A 15,545-nucleotide genomic window follows, 5' to 3' on the forward strand; every position below is an offset into this window, starting at 1 on the left:
CCTGATGGAATAAATTCACATTCTGAAAGTCAAGAGGCAGGTTACACAAGGCAAAGGGAAAGTTCATATTATCTGCCGCCAGTTACATATTATCATCACCTATTTGGTTATTCCCATAGATTATATTTATATGGTTATCCCTCCTCACTCCTCTCCTCTTCTCTATGCAGCAACAAAGGCATGGAGCACCTTTACAGCATAAAATGTAAGAACAAAGTGCCTCTGTATGACCTGCTCCTGGAGATGCTGGATGGTCACCGGCTCAAATCCCCAGGCAAAGTGGCCCAAGCTGGGGCACAGACCGAGGGCCCCTCTACCACCACTACCACCTCCACAGGCTCCAGCATAGGGCCAATGCGAGGCAGCCAGGATACCCACATCAGAAGCCCTGGTTCGGGGGTACTCCAGTATGGCGCCCCCCGCTCAGACCGGAGGCCCATTCCGTGAGATACAGAAATGGGTATTTGTAGATTTGGAAGATGTAAAGTCCTTCTATTAGATACATTATGTGTAGAGAGAGATATTGAAATGTATGGAGGTGAAAATTGATAAAAAATATAAATGTATTAATGTGCATATTCACTACTTATTTGTTTATAACTGAAGTGATTCATTTGATAGATAGTTTAAATTTTTTAGCAGCAATCTATTGAACATTTAGAAGTGTTTGCATTTTGTACTGGTACACAACAGACTGAAATGTACTCAGTCACACCAGGGGTGTATTCACTAGGAACCAAAAGGAAGCAAACAACATGAAACGGGGAGGGACTAGTACCTACATTTCTCCAATAGAAACACATTTTCGTTGCCTTTCACAACATTTGTAACTCTTGAGTCAGTTGTCTTTTCTGTGGCTTTAGCAACAGTTTCACCGTTGTGCAGCTTTGCACCAAGTATTTAGCCATCGTGTGGCGCACTGTTAGCAGCAGAGTCACGTGATAGAGAGCAGCTAGTCTATGTGGATCGGTGCATTATACCCTATGTGGACACAAGCTGTGCCTTGACTGAAGTGCACTTCTAAATTGAGGGAAATTTGGGCATTGTATACCTTTTGTAGCTTAACATTGACGACTTTTTGTCATATTATTCTGAGACGGATGTATTCAGAACACTGAATGTATACTTGTTTATGGTTATGGTACAAATTCAAATATTCTGATATCAGGTGCCTTGTTTAGAAAATATAATTGTTCAAATGTATCAAAAAATATGATAACTTAATGTGCAATTTAACAATGCTTTGTCTTAACCTACCAAGTACAACGTTCAAATTCAAATCCTTATTGGGTAAAAAATATATTTTAATCCTCCCATTTTCGATTTCCTTTCCTCATTGTCATGCGTTATCCTGGCCACATTCTTAACAGTTTGGCCTGTCAATCGATTACTGTGGGTGGGATTGTTAGAGGAGGAGCAGGATATTTGTGAGTCACAGAGTTGGTAGGGTTTCAGACCTGTCAATTCATTATTGGGGTTGGGATTTTCAGGGAAGGGAGGAGATTAGTAATTAAAACACTTTTTCAATATAATTTATTGTGCCTAAACCTAAGAAAAATAGTTGTGTTCTGTTCATAAATATGGATTCCCCCTGTTAAGAAAAACAATGTAGGAAAACAAATGCAACATGAAACGGGGAGGGACTAGTACCTACATTTCTCCAATAGAAACACATTTTCGTTGCCTTTCACAACATTTGTAACTCTTGAGTCAGTTGTCTTTTCTGTGGCTTTAGCAACAGTTTCACCGTTGTGCAGCTTTGCACCAAGTATTTAGCCATCGTGTGGCGCACTGTTAGCAGCAGAGTCACGTGATAGAGAGCAGCTAGTCTATGTGGATCAGTGCATTATACCCTGTGTGGACACAAGCTGTGCCTTGACCGAAGTGCACTTCTAAATTGAGGGAAATTTGGGCATTGTATACCTTTTGTAGCTTAACATTGACGACTTTTTGTCATATTATTCTGAGACATTGTATTCAGAACACTGAATGTATACTTGTTTATGGTTATGGTACAAATTCAAATATTCTGATATCAGGTGCCTTGTTTAGAAAATATAATTGTTCAAATGTATCAATTTAAAAGCAGCCAACATTTCTGAAAGCTTGAATGTTCTGAGCAGTTCTAGCAAAGCGTTTGAAGATATTAAAAACAAATGACAAAATGTGATGTATTTCTGTTAATGTATTACTGCATTTTGTTCTAGAGTAAATATATTCATAATATATATTGTGCAGAACTCTTCACAGCATTTCAATTGATTGACAACATTTCATATTTTATGGACATTGTATATGATTAAAAAACAGAAGTAAAATATTGGCCTCAAGTAGCCTTTTCTGTAGCTGTTATGTGGATATTTCTATGCTTACTTGAACAGATTGATGTTAATTTAATCTAATTGTATAACGTGTGTGTGAGATAGAGACATCTGGAGATGATCAAATGCATTGCTCATTCATTTGTTCTCCCTTATGAGTGCCACTGCTGATTAATCAGTCTACTCAACAGTAGTCTACACCCACCACACGTACAGTAAATGCGGGACTTTTGTTCATGTACCATGCATTGCTGTGAATAAAGACATTGAGGATAAACCCATTTGTGATTATTTTACAAAGACTAATAAATACTGTAAATATTTTATTTATTATATTTAAGTTACTGTCTGGCATTTGTGTTAATTCAGTAACGCAAACTCAAAGGAATACAAAAACGAATATTTAATATGTACTGTATTTTATTATGCAAAGAGAGAGTATTATTCATTAGGTCAGCATTAGCAAACTGTACATACATAAATAACCATTTCATTTTTCATCGTTTTTACAGTTTCATTTTTCAATAGCCCAGTGATTTAGATGTCTCCATCCAGTTAGGATCATCATCATCATTATTATTACAAAGCACACTATATAACATCCATCTACTTAACACTACCAGTGATTGTTTGGCTTTTTTTTTTAAAGCAAGTGCATGCTAATAAAACTAAAAAAAGAACTGCCATATTCAAAGGCATTTCAAACATCACTGTACAAATCACCTGAATCTTACAAGTGAGTTTACTGGTTTCTTCTTGTTGCCTCGATTGTTTTGCTTTAAAACACTGTAATAAAATTGACGTTAAATACTTGTCTTGGCCCGAGGAGGAAGACGTCGGTCATCTTGTGGACGGCTTCAGTGCAGTACCTTCATTCAATAGTGCTCATGTCAGTGGGGTTCCACTAGATGGGCGTGACTGGCATGCCAACCCATACCTCTAACTCTAATCCTAAAGTTAACCCTAATCTTAACCCTAAACTAACTATAACTATAACCAATTAGGTATTTCAACATGTGTTTGCAGGTCAGCCACGTCCCTGTAGTTCTCCCATGTCAGTGCTCTAGGTTCAGCTTTTACCTCTATAGGATCTCTAGGACTAATGGGAATGTTCGCTATTCAAACTTCACCGGCAGCACCCTAGCTTAATTGATTCTAACATCTACCGAATGCTGATTGAGTAACAAATAAATAGCAGCAGCACTGACACACAGCACAGTCCACTTTGGCTCCCAACACATAAGTAGTGCTGTGTTTCTTCCATCTTCAGACTCAGACATTTTCTCAGAAACGGTAAAAAATAAAATACAGCTTACTATAAAGAATACGAAACTAATAGTAGAGATTCTTTTAGGATATAAGGGGATCCACAAGGTATAGGTCCATTCATCTGGTAGATGGGTGTTGAACAACACGTTTCATATAGAGGCTGTTTAGGCCATGTAGCCTAGGGATGCTTTTGTTAGTCGGTGGGTTTGTTAGGTGTTAGAGAGTCTAAAATGAGTGAATGTCATCACTGTGTAGCAGAGGAAGGGAGTCCTGCGGGGATGGGGAGAGTGTTAATATAACCCCGGAGGTACTCTTCTTTGGGTATGAGTCCACTGGTGTACAGCAGTAGGTGACATTCATACGGATGAGAAAGTCTTTCTGGAACCAGGAAGTGATGACCCTCATATGGGTGGGGGTCCGTTGGTGTAGCGCAGCATGGGGTGGAAGGAGCGGGCAAAATTGTTGGCATGGTGACAGCTGTAGTCCTCCTCTGTCATGGGCACCAGGCAGGCTAAGCCAATCAGGAGAAGGAGGAGGAGCTGGAGGGGCAGAGCTGCCCTCAGGACCCTCAGGATGAAGGACTGGCCCCTTGGGGGGCACGAGGAGGAGGACGAGGAAGAGAGGACCAGGGGGGAGTCAGAACGGGAGGAAGCGCAGCCACTGCCGCTCGGAGAGCTGGTCAGACTGCAGGGAGAGAGAGAACGGCATTAGACACACCAGAAATAGCACAGGACAGGGTTTTAGACAGGAACACACATACACACGCACACATTAGTAAAGACTATAGAGGTAAGATACCGTGAAAAGGGTTAATATCGTAACAAACAACACACCAGAGTAAACACACCAATCACACACACAAGGTTACTCAAACACTACAGAGAAAAGGTTACACACACTCACGCACAAACCAAAGCAGCAATTTCTACACACATAATCCTGACATCTCTCCTATACACAGGGAACCTGAAGTAAAATCCCTCCTAGCTGTCTGAGTCTTGTTTTTCTCACTGAGAGAGAAACCCTGGCCTTACAGCCGACTGTATGAGAGTTCAATGCCACGTCTCATTCCGAGCAGAGACCGCTGTGCCAGAGACCCCTCCAGAGACTCCCAGAGAGGGAGCCAAGAGGAGAGAGGAACACCGTGTTCCTCCACCTGGCCTCATCCTCACAGGGCTGCCTGGTGGTCTGGGGGAGGAAGCTGTTAGCAGTCTGTCTGTCTGCAGCCACTCCACACCTTCACTCCCTAGCCTTCCACACATGTCTCTATCTCTCGTTAAATAGTTGAAATGAATGGTGAGAGCATTGTGATGTGCGCATGTGTGTGTTCTACCTCAGCAGGCGTTACTCAGGAGATCCACAGTTTGGGGCCGCAAAGAACCCCCTGATCTCCATGGCAACCTCATATGCTAGATTTCAATTTCCGAAGCCAATTAGTGAGTAAGAGGGAGCTAGCAGAGCCCAGGCCTGTTCATACAATGGAGCCCATCAGCCTCAACAGAGCCTCATTACCTTTTCTCGACCACTCATCCCTGAGCTAATTTAGGGCCAGGCTTCAACCTAGCCTACATGCCATTATTAGGATACATTTAATAGAAAGCACGGAGTGAAGACTCAAAAGAAGAAAGAGAGCAGGACAGAGGTGGGTTATTAGTGAGGGGCTGAGAGGGGGATAAAGAAGATAGAGAGAAAGGAAGAAGAGATTGAGACATTTCATTACAGGAGATAGCTAGTTTGATATTAAGAGAAAGAGAGGAATAGAGGGAGGGCAAGTGACTAAGAAGGCAAAGTGAGTCAGCAAGGAAGAGGGGGACGAAACAGATACTGTATATTCGGATAATGCCATCTAGTGGGTGAGAAATAACTGCAGGGATTAGTGGTGTCAGATAGGTGAGCAGTAAAAAGATGACAGACAAGCGCTTGGCAGCATCATTCAGACAGCACAGCACAGCACAGCAGCAGAGAGCAATGAAAGAACAGAAAACATTCCACTTTCATTTAATAAAGGAAGAAAGGAATCCCCTGAACTAGGTGATTCCAGACTCTTTTAACAGCTGGCTTGGTTACGTCGCTTCTAGAAGGAAGGAAGATCATGGAACTCATATGGGAAGTTTGGAGGGGTAAAGAGGACGCATCATTTCTCAACAGATGAGAGAGGCAGAAGAGGACCTATCAGAGGACCTATCACAACTTCTGCCTTAAGGAACTGGTTTAGGTTCGGTTTCCTATCCAGTTTCCTAACCGTGTTATTATGAGTATGTCAACTAAAAGGTAATGGACCAGTTACTAGGGGCATAGAGTATAATTTATTTGATTGATTGACTGATTGGGTTAATAATTTGAAAAGGTATGCAGTCATGGTTCCATCATCCTCCCATGGTTCTAGAGTCCAGGAGAGAGGTACCTGTGATGTGGGCCGCTCTCGGGGGGTCCTGGGTGGGCATGACTACTTTTGCCCCGGGGCTGTACCACGCAATGAGCAGGATGGGGGTAAAAGAAAGAAAGAATGCTTCAGTCCGGAGCAAATAAACACCAAGCTTCAGATGAGAGAAAAAAAATCAACCAACAAATAACAGAAAGAGCAGTAACATCAATAGAACATCACGGTGATAGGAGTATCAAGAAATCTGGCTTTTCACATTGGATTTCTTAGGAATTACAATAATTAATTGACTGATATGTTCATCAAACATACTGTATATTGGCATCTATAGGTGGCTAGACAATATCCTGTTCATTTAAAATGTTTATTTGTTGCCAATGATTAGTAATGCTTCAGGATTTTATTAATAAATGATGATGATGTTATAGTGGTGTTACAGTGGCCTGTAATGACTAGAAGCATTGACGTTTATAATTAGTTGCAATTACGCTACTTGCGGACACTACAATTCTCCTCTAAAAAGCAGCAGATAGTGAAAAGTCAGTGTTTCTTGTGCATTTTTGGCTACGCAGATCTACATGGTGAAGGTAGCAAAAACCATCTCAAAGAACAACAGCTTGTGGGGCAACATATTCCTAAGTGGTGTAGCTTCATGTTAGCAGGGCAGCTATAAAGCAATCTACAAACAAAGGGTAAAACGCAACGTCAATGAATTGCCTTAATTAACTGAATGAAAACAGAAAGGGCTGGTGGGTGGCTGCGGGGTAGAAGCTGGGATAGAGAGTTGTTCTGTGGGGTCAGCATGCATTGGGAGAGGGAAAGGGGGTGACATTTTGGGTTAAGAATAACATTTGGGAGCTCACTCTATAAATCGGTCAGGGTGACTTGCTATTTCTCTAACCAGTATAACCCACACCAATTACTTTCTATACACATAACAGCCCCCAGTAAAAAGGACTCTATGAAGTGATACATCCTAGATAGGTACAAAAAGAGACATTACCGATCGCCAGCGACTCGTCGAGGTCCCCTCTGAGACGGGGCTGGTGGATCCAGAGATGTCAGATTTGTCCACAGGAGACAAAGGCAGCGAGTCCTACAAATAATGTGGACAAAGACAGATGGTCAGTCTGACGAATAGTCTTTATTTTTCTCTAGTTGCTCATCCGGACACACAGGGTGCATTTCACTATTTAATTACATGCTACTAACTAGTTACCTGGAGATCCTCAAGTGATTGTCATAATCGTTGCACTAAAAAGCCCACACTATAAATGTATGTGATACGGCTGTAGGTCTTATGTGTATTCTTCTCTGACCTGTTGTGTGTCCATGGTCTCCAGTCTCTTCTCCAGGCCCTCCAGGTCAGCGCTGACCTCCCGAAGGAGCAGCCGCAGCCTGTTCCCGATCACATGCACCTTCTCCTGGGCCTCCAGACGCTCACTACCATGGGCCTGGTTCTGGGCCTGCTCTGAAACCTGGATTTGGGTTGTGGCCTGGGTGTGGACCAGCAGCTGGGCTGAGAGCTCTTGGAGGGAGGAAGCCTTCTGCTGGGAGTCCAGCAGCTCACGCTTAATTTGCTGGAGGCAAATGGGGCAGGAGGTGAGAGGGGTAGTTGTTAATATAATTTATTTGGGCTAGGCTACAACCCTTTAGGATATTGGTATTTTGAGAGGATAAACAGATTTGGAGTGTTGCCTACAATTTGTGTGTATTGAAGTGGAAAGTACCGTGAGTGTTCTGTGGTGAGCCCGTAGTGTTTCATGGTCGAGCCTGGGGGGGATGGGGACAACCTCATTCCTCCTACGGTCGATGTTCTCCAACCACAACAGCAGACCGTGGCTCAGCTCATGGAACTCCTAGATAGATAGATTAGATAGATTAGATAGATTAGATTAGATAGATTAGATAGATTAGATAGATTAGATAGATTAGATAGATTAGATAGATTAGATAGATAGATAGATAGATAGATAGATAGATAGATAGATAGATAGATAGATAGATAGATAGATAGATAGATAGATAGATAGATAGATAGATAGATAGATAGATAGATAGATAGATAGATAGATAGATAGATAGATAGATAGATAGATAGATAGATAGATAGATAGATAGATAGATAGATAGATAGATAGATAGATAGATAGATAGATAGATAGATAGATAGATAGATAGATAGATAGATAGATAGATAGATAGATAGATAGATAGATAGATAGATAGATAGATAGATAGATAGATAGATAGATAGATAGATAGATAGATAGATAGATAGATAGATAGATAGATAGATAGATAGATAGATAGATAGATAGATAGATAGATAGATAGATAGATAGATAGATAGATAGATAGATAGATAGATAGATAGATAGATAGATAGATAGATAGATAGATAGATAGATAGATAGATAGATAGATAGATAGATAGATAGATAGATAGATAGATAGATAGATAGATAGATAGATAGATAGATAGATAGATAGATAGATAGATAGATAGATAGATAGATAGATAGATAGATAGATAGATAGATAGATAGATAGATAGATAGATAGATAGATAGATAGATAGATAGATAGATAGATAGATAGATAGATAGATAGATAGATAGATAGATAGATAGATAGATAGATAGATAGATAGATAGATAGATAGATAGATAGATAGATAGATAGATAGATAGATAGATAGATAGATAGATAGATAGATAGATAGATAGATAGATAGATAGATAGATAGATAGATAGATAGATAGATAGATAGATAGATAGATAGATAGATAGATAGATAGATAGATAGATAGATAGATAGATAGATAGATAGATAGATAGATAGATAGATAGATAGATAGATAGATAGATAGATAGATAGATAGATAGATAGATAGATAGATAGATAGATAGATAGATAGATAGATAGATAGATAGATAGATAGATAGATAGATAGATAGATAGATAGATAGATAGATAGATAGATAGATAGATAGATAGATAGATAGATAGATAGATAGATAGATAGATAGATAGATAGATAGATAGATAGATAGATAGATAGATAGATAGATAGATAGATAGATAGATAGATAGATAGATAGATAGATAGATAGATAGATAGATAGATAGATAGATAGATAGATAGATAGATAGATAGATAGATAGATAGATAGATAGATAGATAGATAGATAGATAGATAGATAGATAGATAGATAGATAGATAGATAGATAGATAGATAGATAGATAGATAGATAGATAGATAGATAGATAGATAGATAGATAGATAGATAGATAGATAGATAGATAGATAGATAGATAGATAGATAGATAGATAGATAGATAGATAGATAGATAGATAGATAGATAGATAGATAGATAGATAGATAGATAGATAGATAGATAGATAGATAGATAGATAGATAGATAGATAGATAGATAGATAGATAGATAGATAGATAGATAGATAGATAGATAGATAGATAGATAGATAGATAGATAGATAGATAGATAGATAGATAGATAGATAGATAGATAGATAGATAGATAGATAGATAGATAGATAGATAGATAGATAGATAGATAGATAGATAGATAGATAGATAGATAGATAGATAGATAGATAGATAGATAGATAGATAGATAGATAGATAGATAGATAGATAGATAGATAGATAGATAGATAGATAGATAGATAGATAGATAGATAGATAGATAGATAGATAGATAGATAGATAGATAGATAGATAGATAGATAGATAGATAGATAGATAGATAGATAGATAGATAGATAGATAGATAGATAGATAGATAGATAGATAGATAGATAGATAGATAGATAGATAGATAGATAGATAGATAGATAGATAGATAGATAGATAGATAGATAGATAGATAGATAGATAGATAGATAGATAGATAGATAGATAGATAGATAGATAGATAGATAGATAGATAGATAGATAGATAGATAGATAGATAGATAGATAGATAGATAGATAGATAGATAGATAGATAGATAGATAGATAGATAGATAGATAGATAGATAGATAGATAGATAGATAGATAGATAGATAGATAGATAGATAGATAGATAGATAGATAGATAGATAGATAGATAGATAGATAGATAGATAGATAGATAGATAGATAGATAGATAGATAGATAGATAGATAGATAGATAGATAGATAGATAGATAGATAGATAGATAGATAGATAGATAGATAGATAGATAGATAGGATAGATAGATAAGATAGATAGATAAGATAGATAGATAAGATAGATAAGATAGATAGATAAGATAGATAGATAGATAGATAGATAGATAGATAGATAGATAGATAGATAGATAGATAGATAGATAGATAGATAGATAGATAGATAGAGAGAGAGAGAGAGAGAGAGAGAGAGAGAGAGAGATTGAGAGGGAGAGAGAGATTGAGAGGGAGGGGTTGAAATGACAGATGTTGTTATGTTTATCTGTAACATGTCACAAACACATATTGCGTGTGGGGCACACGTTCAGACAGAATAACACAGGTTCATTTTATTGGATGAATGTCCACAATGTGTGTATTACTGTGTACGTTTACATGTAAGTGTTTGTTGTACCTGACACTGCATCAGGGCCCTCTGTAGCTCCGCCCTCCAGTCCTCCAGCGATGAGCCCAGCCAATCCCAGCGTGAGTTCATCTCCTTCAGCCCGTCCCTCAGCTCCCACGCCTCCTCTGAGTCGGGCTCTGATTGGAGGAAGTCAGCGCTGCTCAGGTTGATTGACAGGACCTGGGACTTGTGGCCATCCATGGCCTTCTGCAGCTCCTGGAAGAGGGGAGAGGATAAATTAGTGACTATGTGTATGTTTGTTTGGTTGTTTGTTTGTAAGCATTTGTGTTATATGTTATGTTATGTGTTGGACGGTATGGGAATGTATGCCACGTGCATATACAGTATGTGTAACACTATCAGCATAATGGTGTTTTAAGGGGGAAGTCCTGTAGGTAGACTGACCCATACCACCCAGGACTGGTTTACAGTAGTTATAAATAGGCTTGGTGATGACAGAGCAGAGCTAGTTCAGGAGCAGTAGCAGTAGGTGTCAGTAGGCTAGATGTAGGTTAGTGAACCCCACCAGGGTTCAGACCTGCCTGGGTATTTATAGTCTGTTGACGTCCCTGTCTGATGTGTTACAGACTACAGCAGATGGGCGGTCTGATGTGTTACAGACTACAGCAGATGGACGGTCTGATGTGTTACAGACTACAGCAGATGGTCTGATGTGTTAAAGACTACAGCAGATGGTCTGATGTGTTACAGACTACAGCAGATGGTCTGATGTGTTACAGACTACAGCAGATGGGCGGTCTGATGTGTTACAGACTACAGCAGATGGGCGGTCTGATGTGTTACAGACTACAGCAGATGGGCGGTCTGATGTGTTACAGACTACAGCAGATGGGCGGTCTGATGTGTTACAGACTACAGCAGATGGGCGGTCTGATGTGTTACAGACTACAGCAGATGGTCTGATGTGTTACAGACTACAGCAGATGGTCTGATGTGTTAAAGACTACAGCAGATGGTCTGATGTGTTACAGACTACAGCAGATGTTCTTATGTGTTACAGACTACAGCAGATGGTCTGATGTGTTACAGACTACAGCAGATGGGCGGTCTGATGTGTTACAGACTACAGCAGATGGTCTGATGTGTTACAGACTACAGCAGATGGGCAGTCTGATGTGTTACAGACTACAGCAGATGGGCGGTCTGATGTGTTACAGACTACAGCAGATGGGCGGTCTGATGTGTTACAGACTACAGCAGATGGTCTGATGTGTTACAGACTACAGCAGATGGTCTGATGTGTTACAGACTACAGCAGATGGTCTGATGTGTTACAGACTACAGCAGATGGTCTGATGTGTTAAAGACTACAGCAGATGGTCTGATGTGTTACAGACTACAGCAGATGTTCTTATGTGTTACAGACTACAGCAGATGGTATGATATGTTAAAGACTACAGCAGATGGTCTGATGTGTTACAGACTACAGCAGATGGTCTGATGTGTTACAGACTACAGCAGATGGTCTGATGTGTTACAGACTACAGCAGATGGTCTGATGTGTTACAGACTACAGCAGATGGGTAGTGTGTGTGTACTGTATAGGTCTCTGCCTGGGCACTAGACCAGCAGGCTCGTGATTACACTGCACATGGGCATGGAAAATCATAGAGATCATGGGTATCATGTGGCACACACATGAAAATGGTATACCTAAGATGCACATACACACATGCACACGCACACACACCTTGAGCTTCCTGATCCTCTGTTGGATGGTGTGTATGTCTGTGCTGAGGTCCAGCTCCCGTAGCTGTCCCAGCTCTGCCTCTGCCTGGCCCAGCCACGCCCTCATGGTCTGCAGGTCTGAGATCAGCTGGTGCCACTGCTGTAGGTTCTGCTTCTGTCTGTGTTTGTCACTCAGTGACTGAGCCTGGATCAGCTCCCAGCGCTCAATCACACCTGGGGGAGAGAAGTAACAGTTTGTTGACTCATCACTCATTATTGATTATAATAAGCGAGTGTGTGTGTGTGCGTGTGTGTCAGCAACCTGCACTCTGGCTGTCTGTGCTGGTGGGGTTGTTGAGTCCTGGCATGTCATCATCCTCCTCAGTCAGCTCTCCTCCAGCCCTCTTCACTGCATCTATACTTCCCCGACACTCTCCCATCAGACGCATCTACAGACAGACAACATAGTCTGTTATCATTCTATGACAGATGACATTAGGGTTTTTCTGTATTTTTATGACAGTTTTAGCCATACTATTACTAGGAGATTTTCTAGGAGAGAAAGCACTCACATAGCCCATGTAGGTTGAGTCCAGCTCAGGGCTGGTGCTGGCCTGGCCACTGCAGGTAGCGGCCTCTCCCAACTGTCTCAGGTGGGCCTCCAGCTGACCTGGCTCACCTGTGGGGTCAGGAGGGGGGTCAGCCAATGAGGAGAGAGAATTCTCTTTTCTTTTGGCCCAGTCTACAATTTCATTTTGACACAGTAGTGGTGGATACCAGCAAACACGTCCACCTGGACAACATACTCATAATGCAAAAAAAAAGCAATATTAAATGTTAGTCAGTGCAATTCCTTTGTTGAAAAACTGCACACAAAGAAGGAAAATGACGTGGTTTATGTGATCACTTGCGTGGAGTGATACCAACAAAGGTGAATGTAAAAGTGCTTTAGCATGCTATGGTGTATACATTCTTATATGGTATGGTATACTGTGTACATGCTTATTTCACTTGAATGATGATGGTGCATGCAACAATGGCGAATGATGCATGCTATGTTAATCTACCGCAGTTGAACGGGCATGTTAGTATAATTTTGTGATATGTTATTGACATGCGATGATAAATATGCCTTAGGACTTATGCATGCCATGTTCGCTCATCATACTTTGTTAGCATGCTATGGTAAATTATATGGTATTTGTGCTTAAGCACATTAGCATGTTATGGTAAATTATATGGTATTTGTGCTTAAGCACGTTAGCATGCTAGTGTGGCTAGTTGCCTACCAGAGGAGGATCTCAGTGTGCTCTCTGTCAGTTTTATATAGGCCTCTGGGCTTTCTGGTATAACTACATCTGCAAAGAGAGAGATGCACAGTCCTCACAATTAGAACAAGGGTCATTGGACAAGTATGGAGTGTATAGGTTTAAGTGTATGCATTTTATCGTCCTATTACTTTTATTCATTTTCACATTTTTGAGTACTGGTAATCTATTTAATGCTGGTGTAGATTCATGGGCTTTTTAAATGCTATAAATACCCTAAGTAAACTATCATTTTGAGGGGAGAACTTCTTGCAGTGTATCCTTGTTATTATTTGTGTTGTGTCTGTGAGTTTGTATAACAGTGAATTCCCCTTGGGGATCAATTAAATACTTATCAATAAAGTATGAATCTGTCCATCTCCAGCAGCAGTCTGTAGTAGTATTATACTAACCTGACAACACAGTGGCAGCCGTCCTGAGGTACTCCTCCTCCTGTCCTCTGCCCCTGTCTGACCCCAGCCCCCGGCTCAGGTCGTAGTCGTGGTCCCACTCCAGGGGGATAGAGTCCATGCTGGCTGGGGTGTCCCGGCCCGAGCGGTCCGCCCGTGGGGGGAGGACAGAGCCCGAGGTGGGGCGACTGGAGGGGCAGGGAAGAGAGGAGTCACCCCACTGCAGGTCAGAGAGATCAGCCGACTCGTCCATGTCCAGTTCTCGGTCAGAGCAGTCTAGTTCATCATCGGCAAGCTGAAGGAAGGGAGAGGGGGAGTGAGTGTGTGTGTTTGTATGGCATGTGCTAGGTGTGAGTACAAGGTTATGACAGTTATATCATATTGGCAAATGGCCCATATCGCTTACGTCACAGGCAGATGCGTGAGCTTCTTGTATTGTGTGTGTGTGTGTGTTCTGTACACAGAAGACATTACTCACAGGCAGGCGTGTGAGCTTCTTGTAGTATCTGTCGACACGTCCAAACACCTCCTGCCAGTACCTCTGCAGCTCCTCCAGTTCCTCCTCTAGAACAGCACCATCCAGAGGCTCACTCTTCTCTATCAGAGCCTCCCCCTGCCTGAACACCAGCTCAATCTGCCCTGTGTTCAGAGAGATCTCCTGCTGGAACGCCTGAACACACACACAGAGAGAGGGGAAAGGTCAGGGGTTAGATGTTTCAGTATGTGTTTCCAAGGCGGGGCACTGCAATCAAGTAATGTTAGGGGAAATGCTGTTATCTCTATTTGTGATGCTAGTTAAATCAGTCAAGGGAGGATACTAGTTACATACAGCACAGGATGATACCAAGTCAGATAGTTAAATTGCCAAGCCGTCATAGAGAGTTCATTCAAACTCAAAAACATTTAAAATATAGCATTCAAATTCACACACACATGCGCGCACGCACGGGACGCACGTAAACACGCACACACGGGACACACTGTTCTTACCACAGGAGGTTGGTGGCACCTTAATTGGGGAGAACAGGTTCGTGGTATTGACTGGAATGGAATCAGTGGAATGGTATCAACTACATCCAACACATGGTTTCCATGGTTTCCAGGTGTTTGATGCCATTCCATTTGTTCCGTTCCTACCATTATTATGAGCCATCCTCCCCTCAGCAGCCTCCACTGGTTCTTACCCTTAGCTGTTTGATCTTGGCCTGGACGTCACACTCTGAGAAGTGTTCTATGTTGGTGAGCTGTAGGTCCATCTCAGTGAGCCACACCAGGATGCTGTCTCTAGCTGTCTCAAACTCCTCCCTCTGACCAATAAAGTGCTGAGAGAACAACACATAGAGAGGGAAACCGTGTCATAGGGCTGTTTAATAACTAGATTAAAACAGTGTTATAGGTCTGTTTAATAACTAGATTAAAACAGTGTTATAGGGCTGTTTAATAACTAGATTAAAACAGTGTTATAGGGCTGTTTAATAACTCGATTAAAACAGTGTTATAGGTCTGTTTAATAACTAGATTAAAACAGTGTTATATGGCTGTTTAATAACTAGACTA

The 15,545-nt window shown here is 40.9% G+C and overlaps 2 protein-coding genes across 5 annotated transcripts in view; one reads left to right on the forward strand and one right to left on the reverse strand.

The window, feature by feature from the left end:
• esr1 (estrogen receptor 1) overlaps nucleotides 1-2,598 on the forward strand; it is a 31,430-nt gene extending 28,832 nt beyond the window's left edge. For all 4 annotated transcript variants that reach the window (XM_084149554.1, XM_084149555.1, XM_084149556.1 and 1 more), the window contains one exon: nucleotides 171-2,598. In XM_084149554.1, the coding sequence (XP_084005680.1) occupies nucleotides 171-447 (277 nt within the window). In that variant the 3' untranslated portion in view covers nucleotides 448-2,598. The remainder of the gene's footprint in view (nucleotides 1-170) is intronic.
• A 125-nt stretch (nucleotides 2,599-2,723) lies between these two features.
• The window catches only part of syne1a (spectrin repeat containing, nuclear envelope 1a), a gene marked incomplete at its 5' end in the record, with an annotated part of 201,450 nt that continues 188,628 nt past the window's right edge, over nucleotides 2,724-15,545 (reverse strand). The window contains 13 exons of the mRNA XM_084149547.1: nucleotides 2,724-4,265; nucleotides 5,995-6,053; nucleotides 6,977-7,069; nucleotides 7,293-7,553; nucleotides 7,704-7,832; nucleotides 10,592-10,798; nucleotides 12,294-12,505; nucleotides 12,594-12,720; nucleotides 12,844-12,950; nucleotides 13,561-13,629; nucleotides 13,992-14,283; nucleotides 14,467-14,658; nucleotides 15,173-15,310. Coding sequence (XP_084005673.1) covers nucleotides 3,992-4,265; nucleotides 5,995-6,053; nucleotides 6,977-7,069; nucleotides 7,293-7,553; nucleotides 7,704-7,832; nucleotides 10,592-10,798; nucleotides 12,294-12,505; nucleotides 12,594-12,720; nucleotides 12,844-12,950; nucleotides 13,561-13,629; nucleotides 13,992-14,283; nucleotides 14,467-14,658; nucleotides 15,173-15,310 — 2,160 coding nt within the window. The 3' untranslated portion in view covers nucleotides 2,724-3,991. The remainder of the gene's footprint in view (nucleotides 4,266-5,994; nucleotides 6,054-6,976; nucleotides 7,070-7,292; nucleotides 7,554-7,703; nucleotides 7,833-10,591; nucleotides 10,799-12,293; nucleotides 12,506-12,593; nucleotides 12,721-12,843; nucleotides 12,951-13,560; nucleotides 13,630-13,991; nucleotides 14,284-14,466; nucleotides 14,659-15,172; nucleotides 15,311-15,545) is intronic.

This window comes from Coregonus lavaretus (assembly GCF_964263955.1).
Source record: "Coregonus lavaretus genome assembly, chromosome: 31".
Classification (NCBI taxonomy): domain Eukaryota; kingdom Metazoa; phylum Chordata; class Actinopteri; order Salmoniformes; family Salmonidae; genus Coregonus; species Coregonus lavaretus.